Source organism: Drosophila kikkawai, chromosome 2R, assembly GCF_030179895.1.
Source record: "Drosophila kikkawai strain 14028-0561.14 chromosome 2R, DkikHiC1v2, whole genome shotgun sequence".
Taxonomy (NCBI): domain Eukaryota; kingdom Metazoa; phylum Arthropoda; class Insecta; order Diptera; family Drosophilidae; genus Drosophila; species Drosophila kikkawai.
The window spans coordinates 7,990,598-8,010,892 of record NC_091729.1 but is presented as its reverse complement, the minus strand read 5'-3'; the positions used below and the strand labels follow the sequence as shown (position 1 = coordinate 8,010,892).

The following is a 20,295-nucleotide window of genomic DNA, read 5'->3' as shown; positions in this document are numbered from 1 at the left end:
CTTCAATTAAAAATGCTGCTTCTAGATCATTCGATGGATTGGGGATCTACATACATATACCCATTCTCGGCAGCTTTTTCCCACAGTGGTTGCGTCCATAAGTAAAAAATAAAAAAAAGTCACCAAATATTTGCGAAAAGTAGCCAAATTGTCTCTAAATTGTCGAAATTTCTTTGTCCGGATATCTAAAATATAATGCGAAGAGAGAGAGAGCGTTCATGTCCATGTTCAGCACAGCGGAGTTCTGTTTTGCCTTGAATCGTCAAATTTGATTATTTTAAATGAATTATAGACGTTTAGGTATTTACTTTTATAAATTCTTTTTATATAGTTAATTTGATTAATTTTTTACTTTTTGTGTATTTTAGATTTATTATACCTTTTTTGTGTATTATGTAAACGTAATTTTCGATGTTTTACTAGACTTTTATAAATGTTACCCCATGATCCCCCCTTGATAGGTTTATTCAGTTTATTCATCAATGATACTTGCTGTTTTGTATATATTTATTAATAAACTCAAGCTGTCTTACTGTTTTCATGGTAAAATTTTTGAAGCCATCTAAAGCTATTCCTTTGTTATTGTGGTGTATCTTTTGTCTTTTCAGAATTTTGACAATTTTGCTTAATATTTATGACTCAATTTTAATGTTATCGTTTTCTCCAGCTCATTTTTTGTAACTGCGAATTTTTACGCATGGAAAGCATTGATCTTTTGTGTATACAAGGAAGAACGAACTCGTACCGTGATTCGTTTGGTAAATAAAATCATTAAAAACAAACCGAATTCTTAGTTATATTTGTAAAAATATAATTAATAGCCGAACCATGTGGGACTTCCCTGAGTATCAGAATTACGAGTGCACAGTGGTTGCGCCCATAGGCCAAAAATAAAAAAATTATTACAACAAAAATGTACGAAAAGTAAAAAAATCGTCTCTTAAATATCCAAACTTCTTTGTGTCATACCAGATTTTTTTTTGGAAATCTAACAGGACTTTCTAAAAATTGAATTGAAGATGTGAACATGTGTTCATCTGCAAAGCGCAGCTACGCGCATCGCGAATGTATCACAACCAAACCGATCTTTAAAGTGGTCCGATCGTTTATTACGTGTCTAAATTAATATTTTTTGTAATGGATTTTGAAGTTCAAGGTATTTTCTTTAAAATGAGATATAATTTTATATATTAATAATAATTATTGGTTCCATTATATTAATGTGAAATAATCATGTTTCTGCTCTATATTTTAAACGTATTTTTTATGTTTAGCTGAAGGTATAGTTGTAACCCCACAAAAATCTACAGTTCATATGTATGCCAATGTGTTTGTCGGGCTTTTAAGGTATGTGAAAAAAAATTTTGCCGAAATTTGCCATTTGCCTATAATCTTAAAAATACTAACACAGGTGAGGGAAAGGTTTTACAATTTTTTTTTTCGTTTTTTTTTTTTTTTTTAATAAAGTTTTAATATGGGCATTTCCATAGAAATGTCAACCGCGGCCAAAAGACTAAAACTTCTCTAAAATATTTTTTTTCCAACATAGTAACATTAGGAAAAGGTCAATTGATTAAATTTGAAGGGCTTTATCATATTCTAAAACAAATTTCGAAATATTCGAATGCATATTCGCGCAAACACGATTTTTCATTATTTTAATGAAAAACATCATAAAAATGGGCCTGTTTTCTTTTGATAATTACATCCAAACCGAGGCATTATGCTTTGACTGTTGTTTACTAACATCACAAGAAGAATGCAAAAAGTCGAAATAAAATGGATATATGCTCTTCTAATTTACTTAAATAGTAAAAAATTACATGCAAAGTATGATGATAAAAACTGTCGCGTGCGACCTGTCGCGTGCGACACCTTATTAAAATTAAATAAAAAATAAACTACGCTAAATTTCTGATTGTAAATAAAAGCATATGAAATTGACATTATCGCATAACATTTTAAAAATTGTTTCATTAAAATATTCCCAGCCGTTTCGCTAAAATCAGTGTTTAAACAGCTCGCCGCGTAAAGTGACTTCTGTTTTTGTCGCGTGCGAACCCTTCAATTTTTTTTAATTTCTTAAATTTGAGCATACACTCAAAATCAATAATAACACCAATTATAGCCCTTGGCAAGAGCTATAAATTAATATTTTTAAAAGAAATAAAAATAAAATTTACCATACTTTTTTTTTGCTTTGAATGCGTACGAATGTCGCGTGCGACACCATGGAAATGCCCATATCTTAAAAATATTGTGTCAAAGTTTTACACAGATTATTACAAAATTGACGAAGTTATGGGTAGTTGAACGGAGGTAGTTTGGTGTTCGATGTATGAGTATCACAAACTTTAAAGCTCTCCTGAAAAATGCCATTTTGAAAACCGGTCTACTTGATAACTCAAAAACTACTTAACCAATCGGTTTGAAATTTTGAACATAACTTTTAAATTTAATTGTACAGGTACTTACGCTTTTTTAAATTATTAATGTTAATATATTTTTTTTTACAAATTAACTTAATTTTTTAGTTGAAAATCCGGGTTTTGACTTCCAATTTGGATAAAAAATCAGGAAAAAATTTAAAAAATAAAAACTTCTCCTAAGTACCTTGGGGCACTTATTCTTTAAGGAACGAAACACTTTTTATACCCTTGCAGGGTAATATAATTTCAGTCAGATGTTTGCAACGCAGTGAAGGAGACGTTTCCGACCCTATAAAGTATATAAATTCTTGATCAGCATCAACAGCCGAGTCGATCTAGCCATGTCCGTCTGTCCGTTTCAACGCAAATTAGTCCCTGTTTTAAAGCTATCTGAATGAAACTTTGCATATAGTCTTCTATATACTCTCACTGCTATATATGTCGAAACGGGCCGGATCGGGCTACTATATCATATAGCTGCATACAAATGTTCTATACATTTTTAGAAACAAATTATAACTTGGTTGTTTTTTAACATTTTTGCATAATTTTTTACATATGGCTCTTCTGTAACTGCATCAGGTACATATATGATATAGACGAACGATATGGCCAATTTTTGTATTATATATTTAAATTTCAGTACAATGTAACACTGGCAATGTAGCTATGGTAAGAATTTTAATAATATTTCAAGACTTCCATCCCACACACCACCATGTTTTTTATCGGCCTATAAAATCGGTCTATAAAAGTTCTTAATAGAAAACAGTCGATTCTCACTATTAGTCGAGCCATGCGGAACTTCCTGAGTAGGAGAATTATGAGTGGTAACAACGACAAACCGGAGGCTCTTGCTTTAATTTCAGGCGTATTTAATAAAACGGATTTTCTATGTGGCGGTACTGTGATTCACAGACGTCAGTACATATATGTATATATGGTATATATGTACATATACATATAATTTAAAAAAAAAACCTACTTAAAATAGCTCATTGACCTATTGAAAGATCGATAAGGCAAGGTGAGACAACAAAATTGTTCATAGAATCAGAAATGCCAAATTTAAAAACGCTGATAAGCTGTTTTGGCACACTTTTCGTTTGTCGCATCGCACTCAGCTCGATTTAGTTTCATCCAGCTGCCAGAAAGATGCAGACGTTATTTTGGACGAGTTTGACCATCGGGATCCTGATTCAAAGGAGCTCTGCACGACTCTTGGATGACCACTGCAAAACTTCAACGGGAATGAGAGTTTGGAATGGCGAAAACGCTGAACTGAAGGCTGCTGCTTGGATGGCAGGCGTTCGTAATGAAACAAATTTTCTATGTGGCGGCACTGTGATTCACAAACGTACATATATATATATACTATATACTAATAAATAAATAATAGAAAATTATTTTGTTTCTTTCAGGATTTGTGTTGACCGCCGCTCATTGCATTAAAGATCAGGGCAATCTGTAAGCACACTTAAGCTCACTATAAAAAATATTAATGATAATATTATATAATAATATAAAATAATAATATTGCCCACAGATTCGTGAGATTGGGAGCATATAACCTATCGCTCCCTGTCGTAGAGTACAGTGTCAGCAATTCGGTGTTTCACAGGGAATTCTCTTATAGAACGGGCCAAAATGATATTGGCCTGCTTCAACTGCCACTCGATATTGTGTTTACTGGTAAGTCTTAACTGGTTAATCGCCCCTAATGGAGCTTAGCTTTGTTTTCCTCTCCGCAGGGCAAATCTATCCAATATGCATTGATTTAAATCCCACGGAGAAAAGGGAAGTGGAGAATGCTAACACATTGGATGCCTATGGCTGGGGGAAAACGAGGACAGCCAACATAAGTGAAATTCTTCAGAGAGTAACACTTCAGCACTACAATTCCCGAAGGTGCAACCAGATAGCTCGTGCGCCACTTACTTTAAATCAGATTTGTGCTGGGTCCTCTGATAGAGACACCTGTAATGGCGATTCTGGCGGTCCGCTGATCCAAAAAGTTAACTATAATGGCACTCGACATCTGACGCAGTTGGGAATTGTTAGCTATGGTTCAGAATCATGCAAAGGACTGGGGGTTTATACCGATGTCACTAGCTATGCTGACTGGATTGAAGAGAAGATTGAAGCTCTATATCCCGAGTATTCTAGGCAGTCTTCACCCACTGGTGAGAATGTCGACAATATGTAAAATGGTTTCGCCATCCAACACACCATTATATTTTTCATTGGCAGCTATCGCGAAGCAAGTCTCCCTAAGACCTTCTACTGAAACATCTGTTTTCGGAGTCGAGAACTTTGGCCAAGCCCGATTATTATTCGAGCCATGCGGAACTTCACTGAGTACGAGAATTATGAATGGTTACAACGCCGAACCGGAGGCTGCTGCTTGGATGGCCGCCATACTTATTAATACAACTTTTCTTTCATGTGCCGGCACTGTCATTCACAGACGTGAGATACTTTTAAATACTTCATTTAGGTAACAAATGAATTGGAATTTTTATCTCAGGCTTTGTATTAACCGCCGCTCACTGCTTAATAGACAGACAAGAAGAAAACCTGTAAGTATCTTAACATGTTTTCGATTCAATATAGAACTTATAATAATTTAGTACTGTTTGCAGAACTTTGAGGTTAGGAGCATACGACATACGGTATCCAACTCTGGAGTATGGTGTCATCAAGAAGATTATTCACGATGGATTTGACCTAAGACAAATGACTCATGATATTGGCCTCTTGCTACTATCACGTGATATTGAGTTTAGTTGTAAGACTTATCGAACCCTATCGCTTCCAATAGAGCTTAATATGTTTTCTTCTCCGCAGTGCATCTCTATCCGATCTGCATTATTCTGAATCCGGAAGTTAAGAGCAAAGTCGATAGTGCTTATACATTCGATGCCTATGGATGGGGAAAAACAAATGAGAGCCTACTAAGCAACGTCCTTCAGAAAGTCACCCTCGATCGATACGATCGCAGTGAGTGCAACAAAGTATTTGGATTTTCACTTCCTTCAAGTCAGATCTGTGTTGGATCTAATGTTGGAGGCAGCTGTGACAGAGATGTTGGCGGTCCCCTGACAAAAAAGGTCATTGTAAATGGGCTTCAACGTCATACGCAGTTCGGGATCTTAAGCTTTACAACATTTGAATGCAGGTTAGCAGGAATTAATACCGATGTCACAAGTTATGTTGACTGGATTGTGCGAAAGGTTAGGGGATTAGAAGATATGTTTTATTGACAAATAAATACAAAAATATTGCAAGATAGTTTAGCTTTAATATATACTGTACATATAGGTATGCGAAGTCAATTAGAGTCAATTTGTTTATATACTTCGGTTTCCCGAATTGTTTAATACTATTAAGTGGTAGCATACGACTGCTTTTAATGAGACAACTGGTCTCAGTGCAGCGAGGCTGACTTACCACTTGCCATCTCTTTCCCAATCCCATCAAGTATACGCACTGTGACTCCGGAACTGTCTCTGGAGAGCAAACGCAGTGGCGGGCTGCTCAGGTGCTTGAGGAAGGCCACCGGCGCCATTAGCGCTGTGACAGTAGCACCAGCAGCACCATGGTCCCCTGCGAGTGGCTGACGTAGTGCAACTGCCTCTGTCCCGTCCGCGCCAGCACGTAGTCAACGGAGGCGGGCAGGTCGCAGATGCCAATCTCGTGCTAGCTGAACTGCCAGAAGCGGGCGTCACTTGTCGCGATGCCCACGGGAGTAGTGGTGCCCCTGGCATTGCCCATCCAGGCATCGAAGCAGCTCCAGTGCCAAGGACATACCCCGTCTCCCCGTAACAAAGTCCCAGGCAGAGTCGAGGAGGCCGTGCATCACCAAGAAGGGGCGCAGCTGGAGAGAAGCACACCGGCACTTGGCACTTGAGCTGCACCGCCTGGCACACGGGATCGATCAGCGGCGATGCCTGACCCGCGATCAAATGTATCCAACCGATCAACACTATATAGACCGGGCTAAGCTTCATGTCAGACTTCGAGAGCGGCCTTTAGGATATGATTGTTATTTCGTGACGTTTGCGTATACGCAATGTGGCCTGCCTGTCCTATAAATAACTATAGAGTGTGGGCTGGAGTATACTGTAACGAAAGCCGCCCAAATAGAGCTTTCGATCCTGAAGCCAGTTGGCAGCGCGAGCAGCTGCGCAATAAGGCACAAAACTCAAAACGAGCTAAGCTGCGCAATCCCGAGAATCTGACAGCCAGGATGCCTGGTCTCTCTGATTCTCTTCTTGTTCTTCGCCCGACTTCCTGGAAAACAACACGCCGATTGGGTGCAAAATAAAGTCAAGGAAATAATCCCGCAATCCTCGTGTGATCACTGGGTGGCTCCGACGGGGCAATTGGCACAGCTGAGTTCTTGGCAGCCACACCTTTAAATAAAAGTTCCGCTCGGCTTTCCGTAGCGAACTCGGCCGGCACCTCTACTCCCGGCCGAAATTCGTTACAATACGTTCACTGTGAATGGAGGCTATAAATAAATGCATGCAAACATCATAAGCTAGGATTTTTTGGATGGGTCGAGTAGTTTTTTTGTACCCTCCAAAAAATACTAAACTAAGTGCGTTAAAAAAAATTAAATTTACGAAAAAATGTATTCTTGAATGGTTTCAAAATATACTAGTTTCCGCATTAATCGGCACACACAGTTCGGCAGAACTTTTTTTCAGTATAGTACATCGCCAACCAATATTTCGGAAATTTGGCAATATTCTACTTTACTTAGTAACTGTTAAAACATTCAACTTGCTAAATCTTAAGCGCTCTTTAGGAAAATTTATAAAAAAAAAAAACCAAAAAGGAAGCTTACTTCGGCACGCCGAAGTTTGTATACCATTGCAGTTTGCAATTGGATCATTAGGTACCGATCCATTCTGGTCAAAATAATAGAAAAAATAACCAGAGTTATAGAAAAATTGTATATTTATACATAGCGTATAATAATTTGGTTTTGATAAAAAAGAAAAAAATGTTTAATCGTATAAAATAACTTTATTTTAAATTTGAAATATCTAAAATAATAAACATTATAAAACATTGAAACAAAAAAGTAATATCAAGTTTTATTTTATTTACCTACATATATGTACATACATATCTACTTATTGTGTTTACAGTTTGGCAGTTACAGTTTTACCTTTTCTCTACATCTACCGATCGTTTCTATGGCAGCTATGTACTTTTTCTGGTAAGGGAGGGTACTCCGCCAATTGCATTTTTCGATGTCGGTGAAAATAAGTATGAGGAAGAAATCTTGATTATTGGGAATGACCTATGGACCATGCATGCGTCACGGAAATAGTATTGTGGCTTAAAATTCATATATATGTAAGATGGGTTGGTAACCCCGCTTAGCTGGTTCTTTATTATAGTATTTATTTTTTTTAATTATATTTATTTTGATTATTGCAATTTTTGCGTCTTTTCTGCTTTTTTAATTTTCAGCTTTTGTTATGGTTCTCTCTGCTGTCGTATCTGCTGAATTTTCAACCGATTGCTGAACTCCACAAAACACAATGAATATTTCTCTCCCTGTTCCTACTTAGCTGCCGTCAGTTCGAAGCTCACCGCCTGCTTCGATCACTCCCCTTTTTACATATATATATGTGGGATTGGTTTCCTTTTTAAATGAGAAGTCCCACTAGTTTTAAGTTTTATTATAGTATTTAATGATATTTTATAGTAGATAGTTTAGTTAAGTATAAAGTGATCGTTTACATGTATTTTAGAATAGTTTGAAATAGGTTTTAGTCGTTTTTAATTTGTTTTGCCACCGTCGTAAGCTCGCACGTCTTTTCGTCGTTGTCTCTCGTTCCGAACTCCTCGCTTTTCACCTTCCGTCTCTCCTTCTCCTGTGGTGTGGTGGGTTAGGTGGAACGGAGATGCCAGACCCATTCCCACATATATATATACCATATAAGGCAAGACGTTTTCATCCTTGACTGTGGAGTAATCATCTGGGGCAGACCTATTTAATATATAGTCCCAAATGGCTACTTTGATAAATGCATTTCAAAGCTCGTTGTATAATAAAATTAATTGAGTTTGAGGCGGCCCAATAATGCCTTAACTTACATTCGTTACATTTTCATTAAAATAATAAAAACATTTTAAAACGATACAAAAATATAATTGTCTTGTATATGAAAATATGTTGAAAACCAGCGAAGCTATAACTTTTAATAATAATTTCCCGATTCTTCCAATGGCAGCTATTGTTATAGCCGTTTGATTTGGCCCATTTTGAATATTTTACTTATTAATTAATTATAAATTTATATCCTTACCTCTGACTCATTGTACCAATGAGAATAAAAAGGTGGCGATCTGCTAAGATTTATTATACATAGCTCCAAAACTAAGACGGACAGACATGGCTAGATCGCTCAGCTGTTGATGGTGATCAAGAATATACATTCTTTATTCATTGCATTGCAGATTTCTAGTTTTAATTTAGTACCCTGCAAGGGTATACAAATTTAAAATGGATACATATATACATACAGACATAGTGCAATAAAATACAGTTTGGGTAGTATAGTAACAATTATGGTTCTGAATTCAAGAATAATACAAATAATTTCCCGATATGCATCGCCAAGGGAAAATAATATAAACTAACTTTGTGGTAGATCCAATTCCCAAAAGAGTGATAATAATTCATTTGATTTTGTGTAAGTATTTTCAAAGTAGTTCCTTTCCAGAAAGCTATAAATGTCCGATCATCAAGCTGATTGGGAATTAGTCGAGAACTCTTGTTCGTTGACTATGTTTCCAAGTAAAAGCGGGCTTTACTCTTTTCTTTTCGGAGCATTTCTTAAGCTTGTTATCCCGCAAACAGCGAGAGCGTATATTCCCAGATGCGACTTCTTACAAACAGTGAATATAACGTTAAGTCAGAGGCTACAAAATGGGGCTTATATATACCAGGACCTCGAAGTGCCTGCCAAATGGACTGGCGAATTTGATTACATAACAACGCAGAATAACTATTTTGAAATTACGGAGAGCCACTTACGAGGGTGTGTCTGCCGCCTGAAGCCTTGCATTTGGATCTGTTGTCGCTTTAAGGATTGGGATGCATCCAATGGCAAATGTACCGATGGCCTGATGGAAGAGCTGAGTGAGATTAATCCCTTCCTTAAAGTGACACTCCGCAATGGAACCGTTGTGAGAAAGAACTTGCTAAAGGATTTTATCGTGTTGAGAGATCGAATGCGGTGGCAAGATAATTGGGAAGAAGTTGAGTACTCATTGTTCGAGGTTCGTCCATCTTTCTGTTCTATGTTTTCATAACTAACATGACATCCTTAGGACGGAAGTGTATCGCCTAATCGTTCCAAGACTAATACCTTCAGGGGATATGACTGCATGCATCCAAATCAGTTCACTTCAGGCAACACAGAGTCCTTTGTGGCTGTGTTCCATGAGTACTTTTATCACGAACACGTAGAACTGCGACCAGGACAAAAAGAGCGTAAGAATAGCTACCAAATAGCGACTTGAAGGTCAAGTTGTCCCCTTACTTTTCCTTTCCAACCTGCAGTCATGTTGCTTTCATGGGTTTTTTTGGTTATCACAATCGCAGTGTACCTATACGTAAGGAAACTCCGGAATCTGCACGGAAAGTGCTTCATCTGTTACATGATAACTTCGTTTATATGTTTCATAGATCTGTGGCTGGGACCTGTTGAAACCCCTTTGGAAATATGTGCTCTACATGGTAAGTTGTAATACAAAGTGTGCAAATTTAGCTAGTCAAGAGATATATATTTAATTTATAAATATATTTTTTAAATTGCAGGTTACTGTTCTTACTTTTTAACTATGGCAAAATTCACTTGGCTCCTTTCCCTTAGCCATCAGATGTGGAAGGGCTTCACTTCGGTCAATCGAGTTGAATCCCAACATAGCTTTCTGGCGTACAGCGTCTTTGCCTGGGGAACAGCGGCTCTCCTGACGGGAATCATTTTCCTGATCGATTACATTTGGGGGGCCGAGCCCAGCAAGGTGAACTGGATACCCGGCGTTGGTTGGCAGAATTGTTTTTTAAAGTGTAGGCTTTTATTTGAGCCAAGATTACCTGCACCATGACTCCATAAATCTATTTTTTTGCTATTCACAGATGACATGATGACTGCATACTATCATGGTCCTTGCAATACACTAATAGCAGTAAACACGGCCCTTTTTATATGGACAATCTTCAGCATAATAAGAGTAAAACTCTCTCTGAGGCACTTCTCCGACCATGGAGAAAGGTCAAGGAACCTCAGCTCGAGAATGCAGACGTAAGATAAGATACTCACTGATATTAGTTTTTTGGTAAAAATAATTGTTATAACCTATTCACAGATATGCAATGTTTATAAGACTTTTCGTCGCGATGGACATACAGTGGACCCTGCGCATAATTTCTTTCTTTACTAATTGGCGGTATATTAATCTGATATGTATCTACTGCGATTATTGCATGGGCATCATTATGTTCGTGTTGTTTATCCTAAAGCGCAGCACAATTCGGCTTCTTATAGAAGAGGTGAGTGATCCACGATTGTTGCAGTATTCGTTTAACTCAGTTTAACTCTACACAGTATTCGCAATGAGAGTCAATAGGATAAATGTAGCGATCGGTGCTGAGTAAAAGGACGAGATATTGCAAATACATTTCTGATATTTAATATTTTATAAACCGAAATATTATATTTCCTATATCGGAGGGCTAAGATGGAAACTCAAGATAGAGGACACAAGAGTTTTGGACAACCAGAAGGAATCGTAAACATTAATTTAGGAAGAATAAATTAATAAATAAAATAATTGACTAATCTTTGCCATACTGGATTCTGACATTTTACAATTTTACGACTGAAGCCGTCACCAAAACCAAATGCCAAATATGTAAATAAATTTTTTTCAATACAGCAACATGCCCATAATGACATGATAATATATATATTATATATGCCCAACACCTCAACATCTACCATACATCGACGGCTTCAAGATGGAAGGAGGAGTTCAGATCTCAAATCTCATGTACAAAGATAGACGCTCAGCATCTACCACGAAAGGACTGAAGGATGTTAGAGGCAATTCTCACAAGCCACTGCCTGGCAGCGACGCATGCAGTCAGACTAGGTATCACCGACAACGGCAACTGCAGAAAATGCGATGAATCCGAGGTCACCGAACCTTTGGAGCATCTAATCCAAGTGACTGGCTCTAGCGGGAGTAAGAATAAGATGGGCGCCCCGGTATTGGCATCGCTAGAGCATGCCTCCAAGAGGACGCCAGACGAATTACTTGCATTTGCCAAAAAGAATTCGATCCTAAAGGATTTTGAAACCGCGTAAAAAATCTCCAGTTCATACGAAAGAAAACATGATCGATTTTTGCAAAATGAATAGTACAACTAAGAAGAGATGTATATTTATGCATAGCGTATTTTTTTCGTGTTGATAAAATTTCAAAAACAAAAAAAATTTATATCCTATAGGAAATCTATCAGGCATGCTTCGGCTTTTACTTTTACTAAGATCTACCGTATTCGATTTTGAAAACGAAAAAAGGTTGTGAGGAGGCCTCACAACCAGGGGCAGTTTTGTAGTGTTTAAGATCATTTCCATTTTGTAGTATCTAAGCTCATTTCCTTCTTAGCACGTAAGACCATATACATTTAGTATTAAGCATTAGAACATAAGCGACCAAAAACAAAGACCCACGAAGGCCACACTAACTAGGGACTTAGGAGTAGGGAGTTAAGAGAAAACGCGCTCGAGACTTAGATTTAAGAGAGACGACGAGCAGCCGAAGAACCACGAACAGCCGAAGAAAACAACGAGCGGCCGAAGCCGGCAGCCGACCGAGCCGAAGGACGGCCAGCCGAACCGTCTTAGGCAAACACCCGAAGGCAAGGCCCGATCAGCCGAATCAATGGCGTCGGCACACACGACAGGGCCCGAGCAGCAGATCGGCGGCCATGACACCAGCCGAAGCTCACCCGAAGCTTCCCGAAGTCGGGAGTAAAACGACGCTACCGATCGCCGGCGGCCTATAAAAGGGCCTCGGCAAGCCGAGCCCGGCCTCTTCTCTCGGAATACCAGCAACAGACCAGACGTGCCACGGAGCTAAAAGGAATACCATTGGAATAAAACCACGCCGCCGGCCACGTGCCCAAAATGGAGTTGGAGTAAACTACTGGTGAGCTGGCCAAGGGCCAACCCCTGCGGGAGAGAACTCGGAGTGCAATAGGAAACAGCTAGGTTTGCCAACATTGTAAAATAAACTCTGGACATATAAACGAACCCAACGGCGGAATATTATTTACCCTCTTAGCGCCCCATGATTTCTGGAGAGCAAGGGCCACCGGCACATGGCCAGCGTGGTCAGCAACCCTTCGCTTCTCCTTCCTTAGAGGAGGGGCCGGTACCCCGGCATGCGGGATCGGCCTTTTTCCTGGTTAGGCATCCACATTATCTCTTCCAAGGCGGCGAAGCGGTACTTGGCCTGCGGGACCGTCTCTCCGTTTTGGAGCCCTTCTTCCCGACACTCAGGGCGACCGGCACATGGTTTTGCGTGGCCGGAAGCCCTCACTTGGACCCCGTTTTGTTCGGACATATCGGGGAAACTAGATCTCGGCTTGCGGGACCGGTCTCCTCCGATTCCGGGCGGCCCCATCTCACCCAGAGGCGGCGGGGCGGTATTCGGCCTGCGGGATCGACTCGCCGTTTCGACATCCCTTCTCGGGAACCCAGGGCGGCCGGCACATGGCACTGCGTGGCCGGTAGCTCTCTCTTCGGGCCGCTCATTCGGAGATCAGGGAACACCGGTACCCCGGCTTTGCGGGATCGGGCCGACTTCGGAAGATGCGCCTTCGTCCCGGATCTGGCAATCGGACTACGGCTTGCGGAGCCGGTTGCCCGGATTTCGGGGTTTTCCTGACCATCGCCTGCCCCTTTTTGCACCCAAATAAACATACCGGCCTCCGGGCCCGTCCTTTCTCCTGCCTGTCTCCGCAAAATTATAAATATTTTCTGTAGAGGACTCCTGGGCCGACTGAGTCATTATCCTGGCCATAGCATCCTTACAGAATGGCGCCCGAGCAGGGACTAGGCAGGATAATTCAAGGATAATTCCATCTAAAGTGGCTTAAAGCACCACCAGGAAAAAATTCACGTCGAAAGGTCGAGGTTAGGGTCGAAAACTTAGAAAAAAACATTTCTGTTGCTAGGCCGCAGAGACCGAAGCGGGAAAAGTAGAAGAGAAGTATACGGCAAAAAAATGGGCGAGAATTTAGAAAAAAAAAATGCCGCATAGCAACAGCAGACAAAGCCGCCGCCGTAAAAGTACAGTCAAACGCAAAGCCACGTGGAAGAAAAGTTTAACGAAGCCAGACGAACAAGCCACGAAGAAATTTTACGACGCCTGACGAATATGAATACGAACCACACGCTAGGAACCGACCAAAGCACACGACGCAAAGCACACAACGCAAAGCCGAGACCACGATTCCACGACGTCAGACGAGTACACACGAGAGAAAAGCCAAACACATGTCCAGAGAGAGAGAGCCGCCGAAGCGGAGTACAACACGTCGTCGACGCCGCAGCCGGCGTCCACGAGAGCAGAAAACTAGCCTTCCTATCCCGACGCACGAAAGGTTTCTCTTACCGGCAGGAAGCCCGAAGTCAGCCGAACTTCAAGTATATAAATCTTCGCTGCCACGCCATCGAGATCAGTCGATCACCAACGCTACGAGAGCTAACATCAAGGAGAAAATTAAATCAACGCTACGAAGGACAACGCCAGCATCCTGCAAGGACATAGCAAAGGACAACGCCAGCATTCTGCAAGGACATAGCAAAGGACAACGCCAGCATCCTGCCAGGACATACCAAAAGGATACTTCAGGGATCCTTCAAGGACATACGACAGGATACGCCAGGACCCCCACTCGACTCCAAGGAAACCTCAAGGGTCCTTGAGCATCATCAACAGGGTACTACAACAGGGATACGCTCCAGGATCAGGGTTCAGGACCCTCAACCATCGCTACGAAGCTAAACCAAGCCACTCAAGGACCTCGGCCGTGCATCTCCGCGCTTCAGGGATACGCTTCCCTTCCCGCGCCTTCGATCTTGATACGCGAACGGGCTTCCCGATCTTCCTTCGCGATCGCTGCCAAGACACGCGTCGAACAACATTTCTAGCACCAGACGTGCCGCGAACAATTGGCGAGCCGCCTCAGCCACGTGTCCAGAATCGGAACCCCGTTCGATTATCGTCGTTTACGCTACGACAGATTTCGCGACCGGTAGCATACGCCGCGGAGATTCAACCGCCGGTAAAATGGGTGTCACCTGGATATCCTACCGGAAGAAGCACGAACTCGACGCCATCCTGCTCGAGTTTGGCTTAGAACGCGCCGGTACGGTTGAAGAGCAGCGGGCGCGACTCATAGCTTTCGCGCGACAACCAGAGCTCCCCGACGCAGTTCAGGTTCGACTCGACGAGATGGAGCTACGCTACGGAAACTCCCCGACGGGAGACATAAAGCCGAAGTCACCATTGCCGCAAGCTCATGAGGCATTTGCCGGAATCTTCGCCCCACCCGTTCAGGCCACGAATCATACTTTAGCAGTGCCCCGCAGCACGTCGCCAGCACCAGTATCACGCGGGAAATCCGAGGGATCTCCACGCGGTGGGACCTCCCAGTTCGACGTGAACCCCAGCTCCATGCTGGTGGACAAGATCACCAAGTGGGGGCTGTCCTTCGATGGCACCTCGGACTCGCTCAGCTTCGTGGAACTTATCGAGGAACGGGCAGACACATACCGGATCGATAGGAAGCATTTATCCAACGCCATCGTCGTGCTTCTATCCGGCAGAGCGGAGAGCTGGTTTCGCACCAGTGGCCTGCAGGGAGGAACCTGGGCACAAGTACGCCGAGAGTTCTTGGATTTCTTTCTACCGCCTAGGTACTATCAACGCCTCGGCGACGAAATCCGAGCCCACTTCCAGAAGCCGAACGAGCCGTTTAAACAATACCTCGTCGATCTTCGCCTGAAGATACGCCGAGCAGGGTTCTCACCCGAGCAAGAGCTTGAGCGGATATATGAGAACATGCTGCCAGAATACCAGATGTTTACGAGCCTCCATGACTTCAGGACCTTGACCGAGCTCACCCACCTGGTGGTGAACTTCGAAGTCGCCTGGAGCCGAGGAGAGCGAGCGACTCGGGGATACTCATCGAACCGACGGGACGCAGACCAGGATCAGGACCATCGACTGCTGTCGGAACCAAGCGCCGGGAAACGAGCAAGGGCCTCGAGTATCCGGGAATCACTCGAGGAGCCCACCGACCTCCCCGAGCCAGTAAACAACGCCATCATCCAAGACCACAGCCGTATTCGCGCCCAAGTCACCATGGAGGGACGACCCTTCACCGCGACGTTGGATACGGGAGCCTCCCATAGCTTAATAAGCAGGCGCCTGGCACAAGAGCTGGACGACGGGAGGAACCATCGCGCAGTACGGACACAAGTAAAATTAGCAGACGGAACCGACAGGGAGCTTACGCATGCTCTACGAACCACGATCCAGCTGGGAGAGACCCGCGTCCGCATCTCTGTTCTCATCATGGCAGATGTGCTGGATGGCCTCCTACTCGGACTTTCTATGTTACAGCGGGGCTACACTACAGTGCGGCGGCCAAACTCTCAAGCTCCAGCCACCCACTCAACCCAGAGCCACGGAGACCAGCGCAGCAGACTCGGCACTCAGCGAGTGCGCAACCACATTACCACGGAGCAGCAACATGGATACACACCCCACAGACACCGTGGCCCGAGCACCCGCACCCCCGAGCACACGAACCACGGACGCAGAGGAAACGGCCGGAGCCACCGCCAGGGTGCATCCTGAGCCGCAGCCCGCATCGCCACCCAGGCTACCACCAGATACACAGCCGGAAGACCCTCCACAAGAACACCACGCCCAGAGGCATCGCATGGCTGCACACCCACACGCTCGCCCAGAGAGCACCCAATGCCAAGCCCACGCAGACGCGGGCACAGCTCCAAGCTGGGCAGGAATCCTGCCACACCCCGACGCATCTGCTGTCCGCCGGAACCCCTTTCGCCAAACGGGCAAGAGAGTTCGGTTCCGGGCCCGTCTTTTCTCCTGCCTGTCTCCGTAAAATTATAAATATTTTCTGTAGAGGACTCCTGGGCCGACTGAGTCATTATCCTTGCCATAGCATCCTTACAAGGTGCTCCCGTTTTTACTTCTTTATTATTTTTTTAGTTCGAAAACGAGCACTTTTGACGTGTCAAAATGAAAATAAAATTACTTTATGTGTGAAAGCAGTGAGTAATAACCGTACTGCTAATAACGAAATCACGTGAATCATCTCAAAACTTGAACGAAATAAAAAAAATTAAAACCAGAGTATGCCTGTATATTTTTGGTTAGAAATAATATAATTTAAATTAAAGATATTTAAGCTGAACAAAAACAATGTAATATGAAGTTTTATTACATTTACCTTTTATATTTACAGCTGTACAATAACACCTTTAGATTTTTCTACCGATCATTCTAAAAGCAGATATATGATATAGTCGTCCGATATTCATAAAATTCCAATTGAAACTCTAAAAATAATACAAAATGTTTGAAAAACATCGAGAGTATAATTTTTTTCTAAAGTGCTTTCGATCGTTCCTGTGGTAGCTGTCATCCGAGCCGGTTCGAGCCATGTCTAAGTGAAACTTTGCTTATAGTTTCTGACTGTTCTCACTACTATACGATTATGGTTTAATAAATATATGGGCATTTCCATAATGTCGCACGCGACATTCGTAATGAAAATAAATGTTTTAATTATCTCCTGATAGATTCCGTAATTCGTAATGATCCAATTACAATCTGTGGAACTTAACTTTCTTTCTTGTTTTTATATGAAGTCTTGCCGCTTACAAAATGTTGTTTATGTTTAAAATTTTACAAAAACTAAAACTATAGAAATATTTGTATTAAACCATTTAATAACAATAATGATTCGTTTAAGTTTATTTTACCTAAGTCATTAAACTTTTAGTAAAGTCATTCTTTACCATCCCCAAATAATATACACGAATATCTTCTTTTGTATTTAATTTTAATTTCTGCACATATAGTATACATTCATACATACTAATTCATAATTTTTTTCTCTTGTTCTATGGCTTTCTGCTTCTTTGGTTGCTGTACCTGCACCTTACACATTTCCCTTTAAGGATGTTACATCTGCTTATTTGCGGTTCTTTTTCTTGTAGTTATATGGCCATACCTAACATTATGGTTCCGGTTATTTTATTTTTATTCTTTTTATTAGACGTCGTAATTTTCTGGGTGACTTTCCGGTTCAAGGAGCAAGCGCTTACATTAATGAAATATTTTAAATTGTTCGTTAAATTTGTTTAAAAATGAGAATTTTAAGTCGACTTTCACTCTAAGGACAATCATTTGTGAAGTGTTTAAGGGTTAGTTTGTTATCTCAAAATAATCTGAAATGTCATAAGGTCCAAATTGACTTTTATGATAAAATACTTTAATTTTTATTTATTTGAACTTGTTCCAAATTTATTTTGATAGCTAAGATAAGCTCATTTTCAAAAAAACAGGACACAACAATAACAAAACATAAGAGCTGGTAATTTATTTATTAACGGGTTTTCAAGGCTTGCTTCAAGGACGCGGGCACCAGTACCTAATACTTTTTGAACTTTGTGGACTTATGATTGGAATTAGTTAAACAGAAACACGCTCCCATGCATACTGGTACATTTATATTTGGGTATTTAGCTGTCTGACATTGCTGGTGTCTAGTGGACGCATACATCGTTGGATATATATCTAATTGGTTTTGTAGCCATATTCTTTCGATTTTGTTTTTGGTTTTCTTTGACAATTCGGACGCGTGCCGTCTTCGCATTAGGTTTCTTGTTTGGCTCTTTATTACATTAAGTGTTACATTGGTTTATGTATTTCGTTAACGATATGTTTGGAATACAAACTTTATAATACCCTGGCTATGATTTTGGTATAGCTGTATTTGCTGAGCACTTGGGCGATGGTTATGCCACCTGAAGCCTGAGGAACAGGTCGGACAGTCGGAAGTAATAAGCGGGTAGCTGCAGAGTGGATGGAACATCCGAAAAACGTACTGAGGAATCTGGGGATAAGCGATAACATAGGTAAGTCCTAGGGGGAGTTTACAGGTACACAGACAACTTTGTTTAAAAAAACAACAATAAGTCATGTTCTGAGCCGAGAAGTGGACTTTTGATGGTTTCCACATGGGATTCATGCATCATAATCATGATTTTGTAGGGAACTGAGTCAGAACATGACCCCCTTTTTTTAGAGTTTCGGTTTTGGGCGTGGTTTTAGTTCTCTTAGTTTTTCTAGTGGCACATTTAAAAGATAGCTTTGGGCACGCCTCTCTCGTTCCCGTCCTACGTAATACCCTTTCACTCTAGCACACACATGGCACAGACACCCAGTCAGTCGCACTCACACTCGCGCATAGAACCTAGACATGTACATGACCTGGCGGCTAACTAAGTAAGATCGAAACTAATTCCCATTATTCTATTGGCCTAGCTTAGCCGGACTGAGCACCAGTTCAGGCTCGAGTTTGCTTGTCGACGCCGCTGTCCCTATCGCTGAGGGCGGTGCCTGCAACCTGCCGCCACGCCCCATCGTCGACCCGGCGGATGAGGGATGCGACTTGTGCTCCAGTTGTGTGCTGAACGATGCCGTCGACAGGCCGGACGCCGTGGCTGGTCGCAGCGCCGGCATGGGTTGCATTAAGCTCAGACTCAGACTCTTGGCTCCGCTGGTTTCCGGCACCTGGCCGGGAATGCTGGCCGCCGCCATTGTGGTGGTGGCCATCGTCGGCGGCGCCGGAAGCGGCAGCAGACTGATCGTTGTGGTGGTGGGCGGCATGGCGGCAGTGGCGCCCACCTTGCTGATGGGCATCGCGTACGCGGAGCTGCTCATGGACATGCCCAGCGGTCCGCGCACTGTTGCCGATGCGGAGTACGTGTGCGGCAGGGCCGGGGGCAGGTCGTAGCTGATGGGGTGCGACTGCGACGTGGGCAGCCGCGCCGTGATGGTGGGCGAAGTCGTCGTTGTAGTCGTCGATGGCGACGTCGACGTTGTCGATGTCGTAGTCGTTGTCGTCTTGAGCGCTCCCGTGGACTGGCCCGTCCGCGTGGGGTATCTGGGTATCGCTCCAGTGCTGCAGCTGCCTGGTATCACAGCTGGAGCTGCAGCAGATGCCGCTGTGACATTGTTGCCGGCATCTATCAGGGATGTTTCCTCCTCGACCACGACGCCGTCCAGCGAGTCCCTGATTGTGGAAGAGGAGGACAGCGACTGCGACTTGGAGATATGGTCCGGCTTCTGCTGCTGCTGCGAGCGTTGTTGTTGCAGGGTCACTCGCTGCCTCACCAGCTTGCTGTCGGGCTTCTCGTCTACGGTACTCAGTGTGGTGGCTCTCGTTACTCTCGAAGGTGCACTTGCTCCTGCTCCTGCTCCTGCTGATGTCGGGTCTTTGGTGGTACTAATCGTTACGGCAGTTGTGGCTGTTGTAGGTTTGGCAATCTGCTGCTGCTCCTCTTGGTCATGCTCCTCGTCGCTCATCTCGCAGGCATTGAGAGCTGTCTGCAGTTTCTTCATCTCCAGTGGAGCATCTGAACAGAAAATGAGAGCTGTTAGTTAGTATTCATGTCGTATTTAAGGGTAATTTTAAGTATTATATATATAAAGTTTC

At 42.6% G+C, this 20,295-nt stretch overlaps 3 protein-coding genes across 3 annotated transcripts in view; 2 read left to right on the top strand and 1 right to left on the bottom strand.

The window, feature by feature from the left end:
- The first annotated feature begins 4,149 nt into the window (after positions 1-4,149).
- On the top strand, positions 4,150-5,692 carry LOC138928093 (serine protease grass-like). Its single transcript, XM_070284380.1, has 5 exons — positions 4,150-4,612; positions 4,680-4,898; positions 4,957-5,008; positions 5,072-5,217; positions 5,277-5,692. Exons 1-5 carry the CDS (start codon positions 4,150-4,152, stop codon positions 5,690-5,692), a joined length of 1,296 nt encoding a protein of 431 aa, XP_070140481.1.
- Positions 5,693-9,185: 3,493 nt separating this feature from the next.
- On the top strand, positions 9,186-11,055 carry LOC138928092 (G-protein coupled receptor Mth-like). Its single transcript, XM_070284379.1, has 7 exons — positions 9,186-9,228; positions 9,313-9,757; positions 9,830-9,948; positions 10,018-10,194; positions 10,276-10,527; positions 10,597-10,762; positions 10,827-11,055. The coding sequence occupies exons 1-7, from the start codon at positions 9,186-9,188 to the stop codon at positions 11,053-11,055; spliced, it is 1,431 nt and encodes a 476-aa protein (XP_070140480.1).
- A 6,570-nt stretch (positions 11,056-17,625) lies between these two features.
- LOC108086222 (uncharacterized) overlaps positions 17,626-20,295 on the bottom strand; it is a 90,915-nt gene continuing 88,245 nt past the window's right edge. The window contains exon 8 of the mRNA XM_017183092.3: positions 17,626-20,215. Coding sequence (XP_017038581.1) covers positions 19,110-20,215 — 1,106 coding nt within the window. The 3' untranslated portion in view covers positions 17,626-19,109. The remainder of the gene's footprint in view (positions 20,216-20,295) is intronic.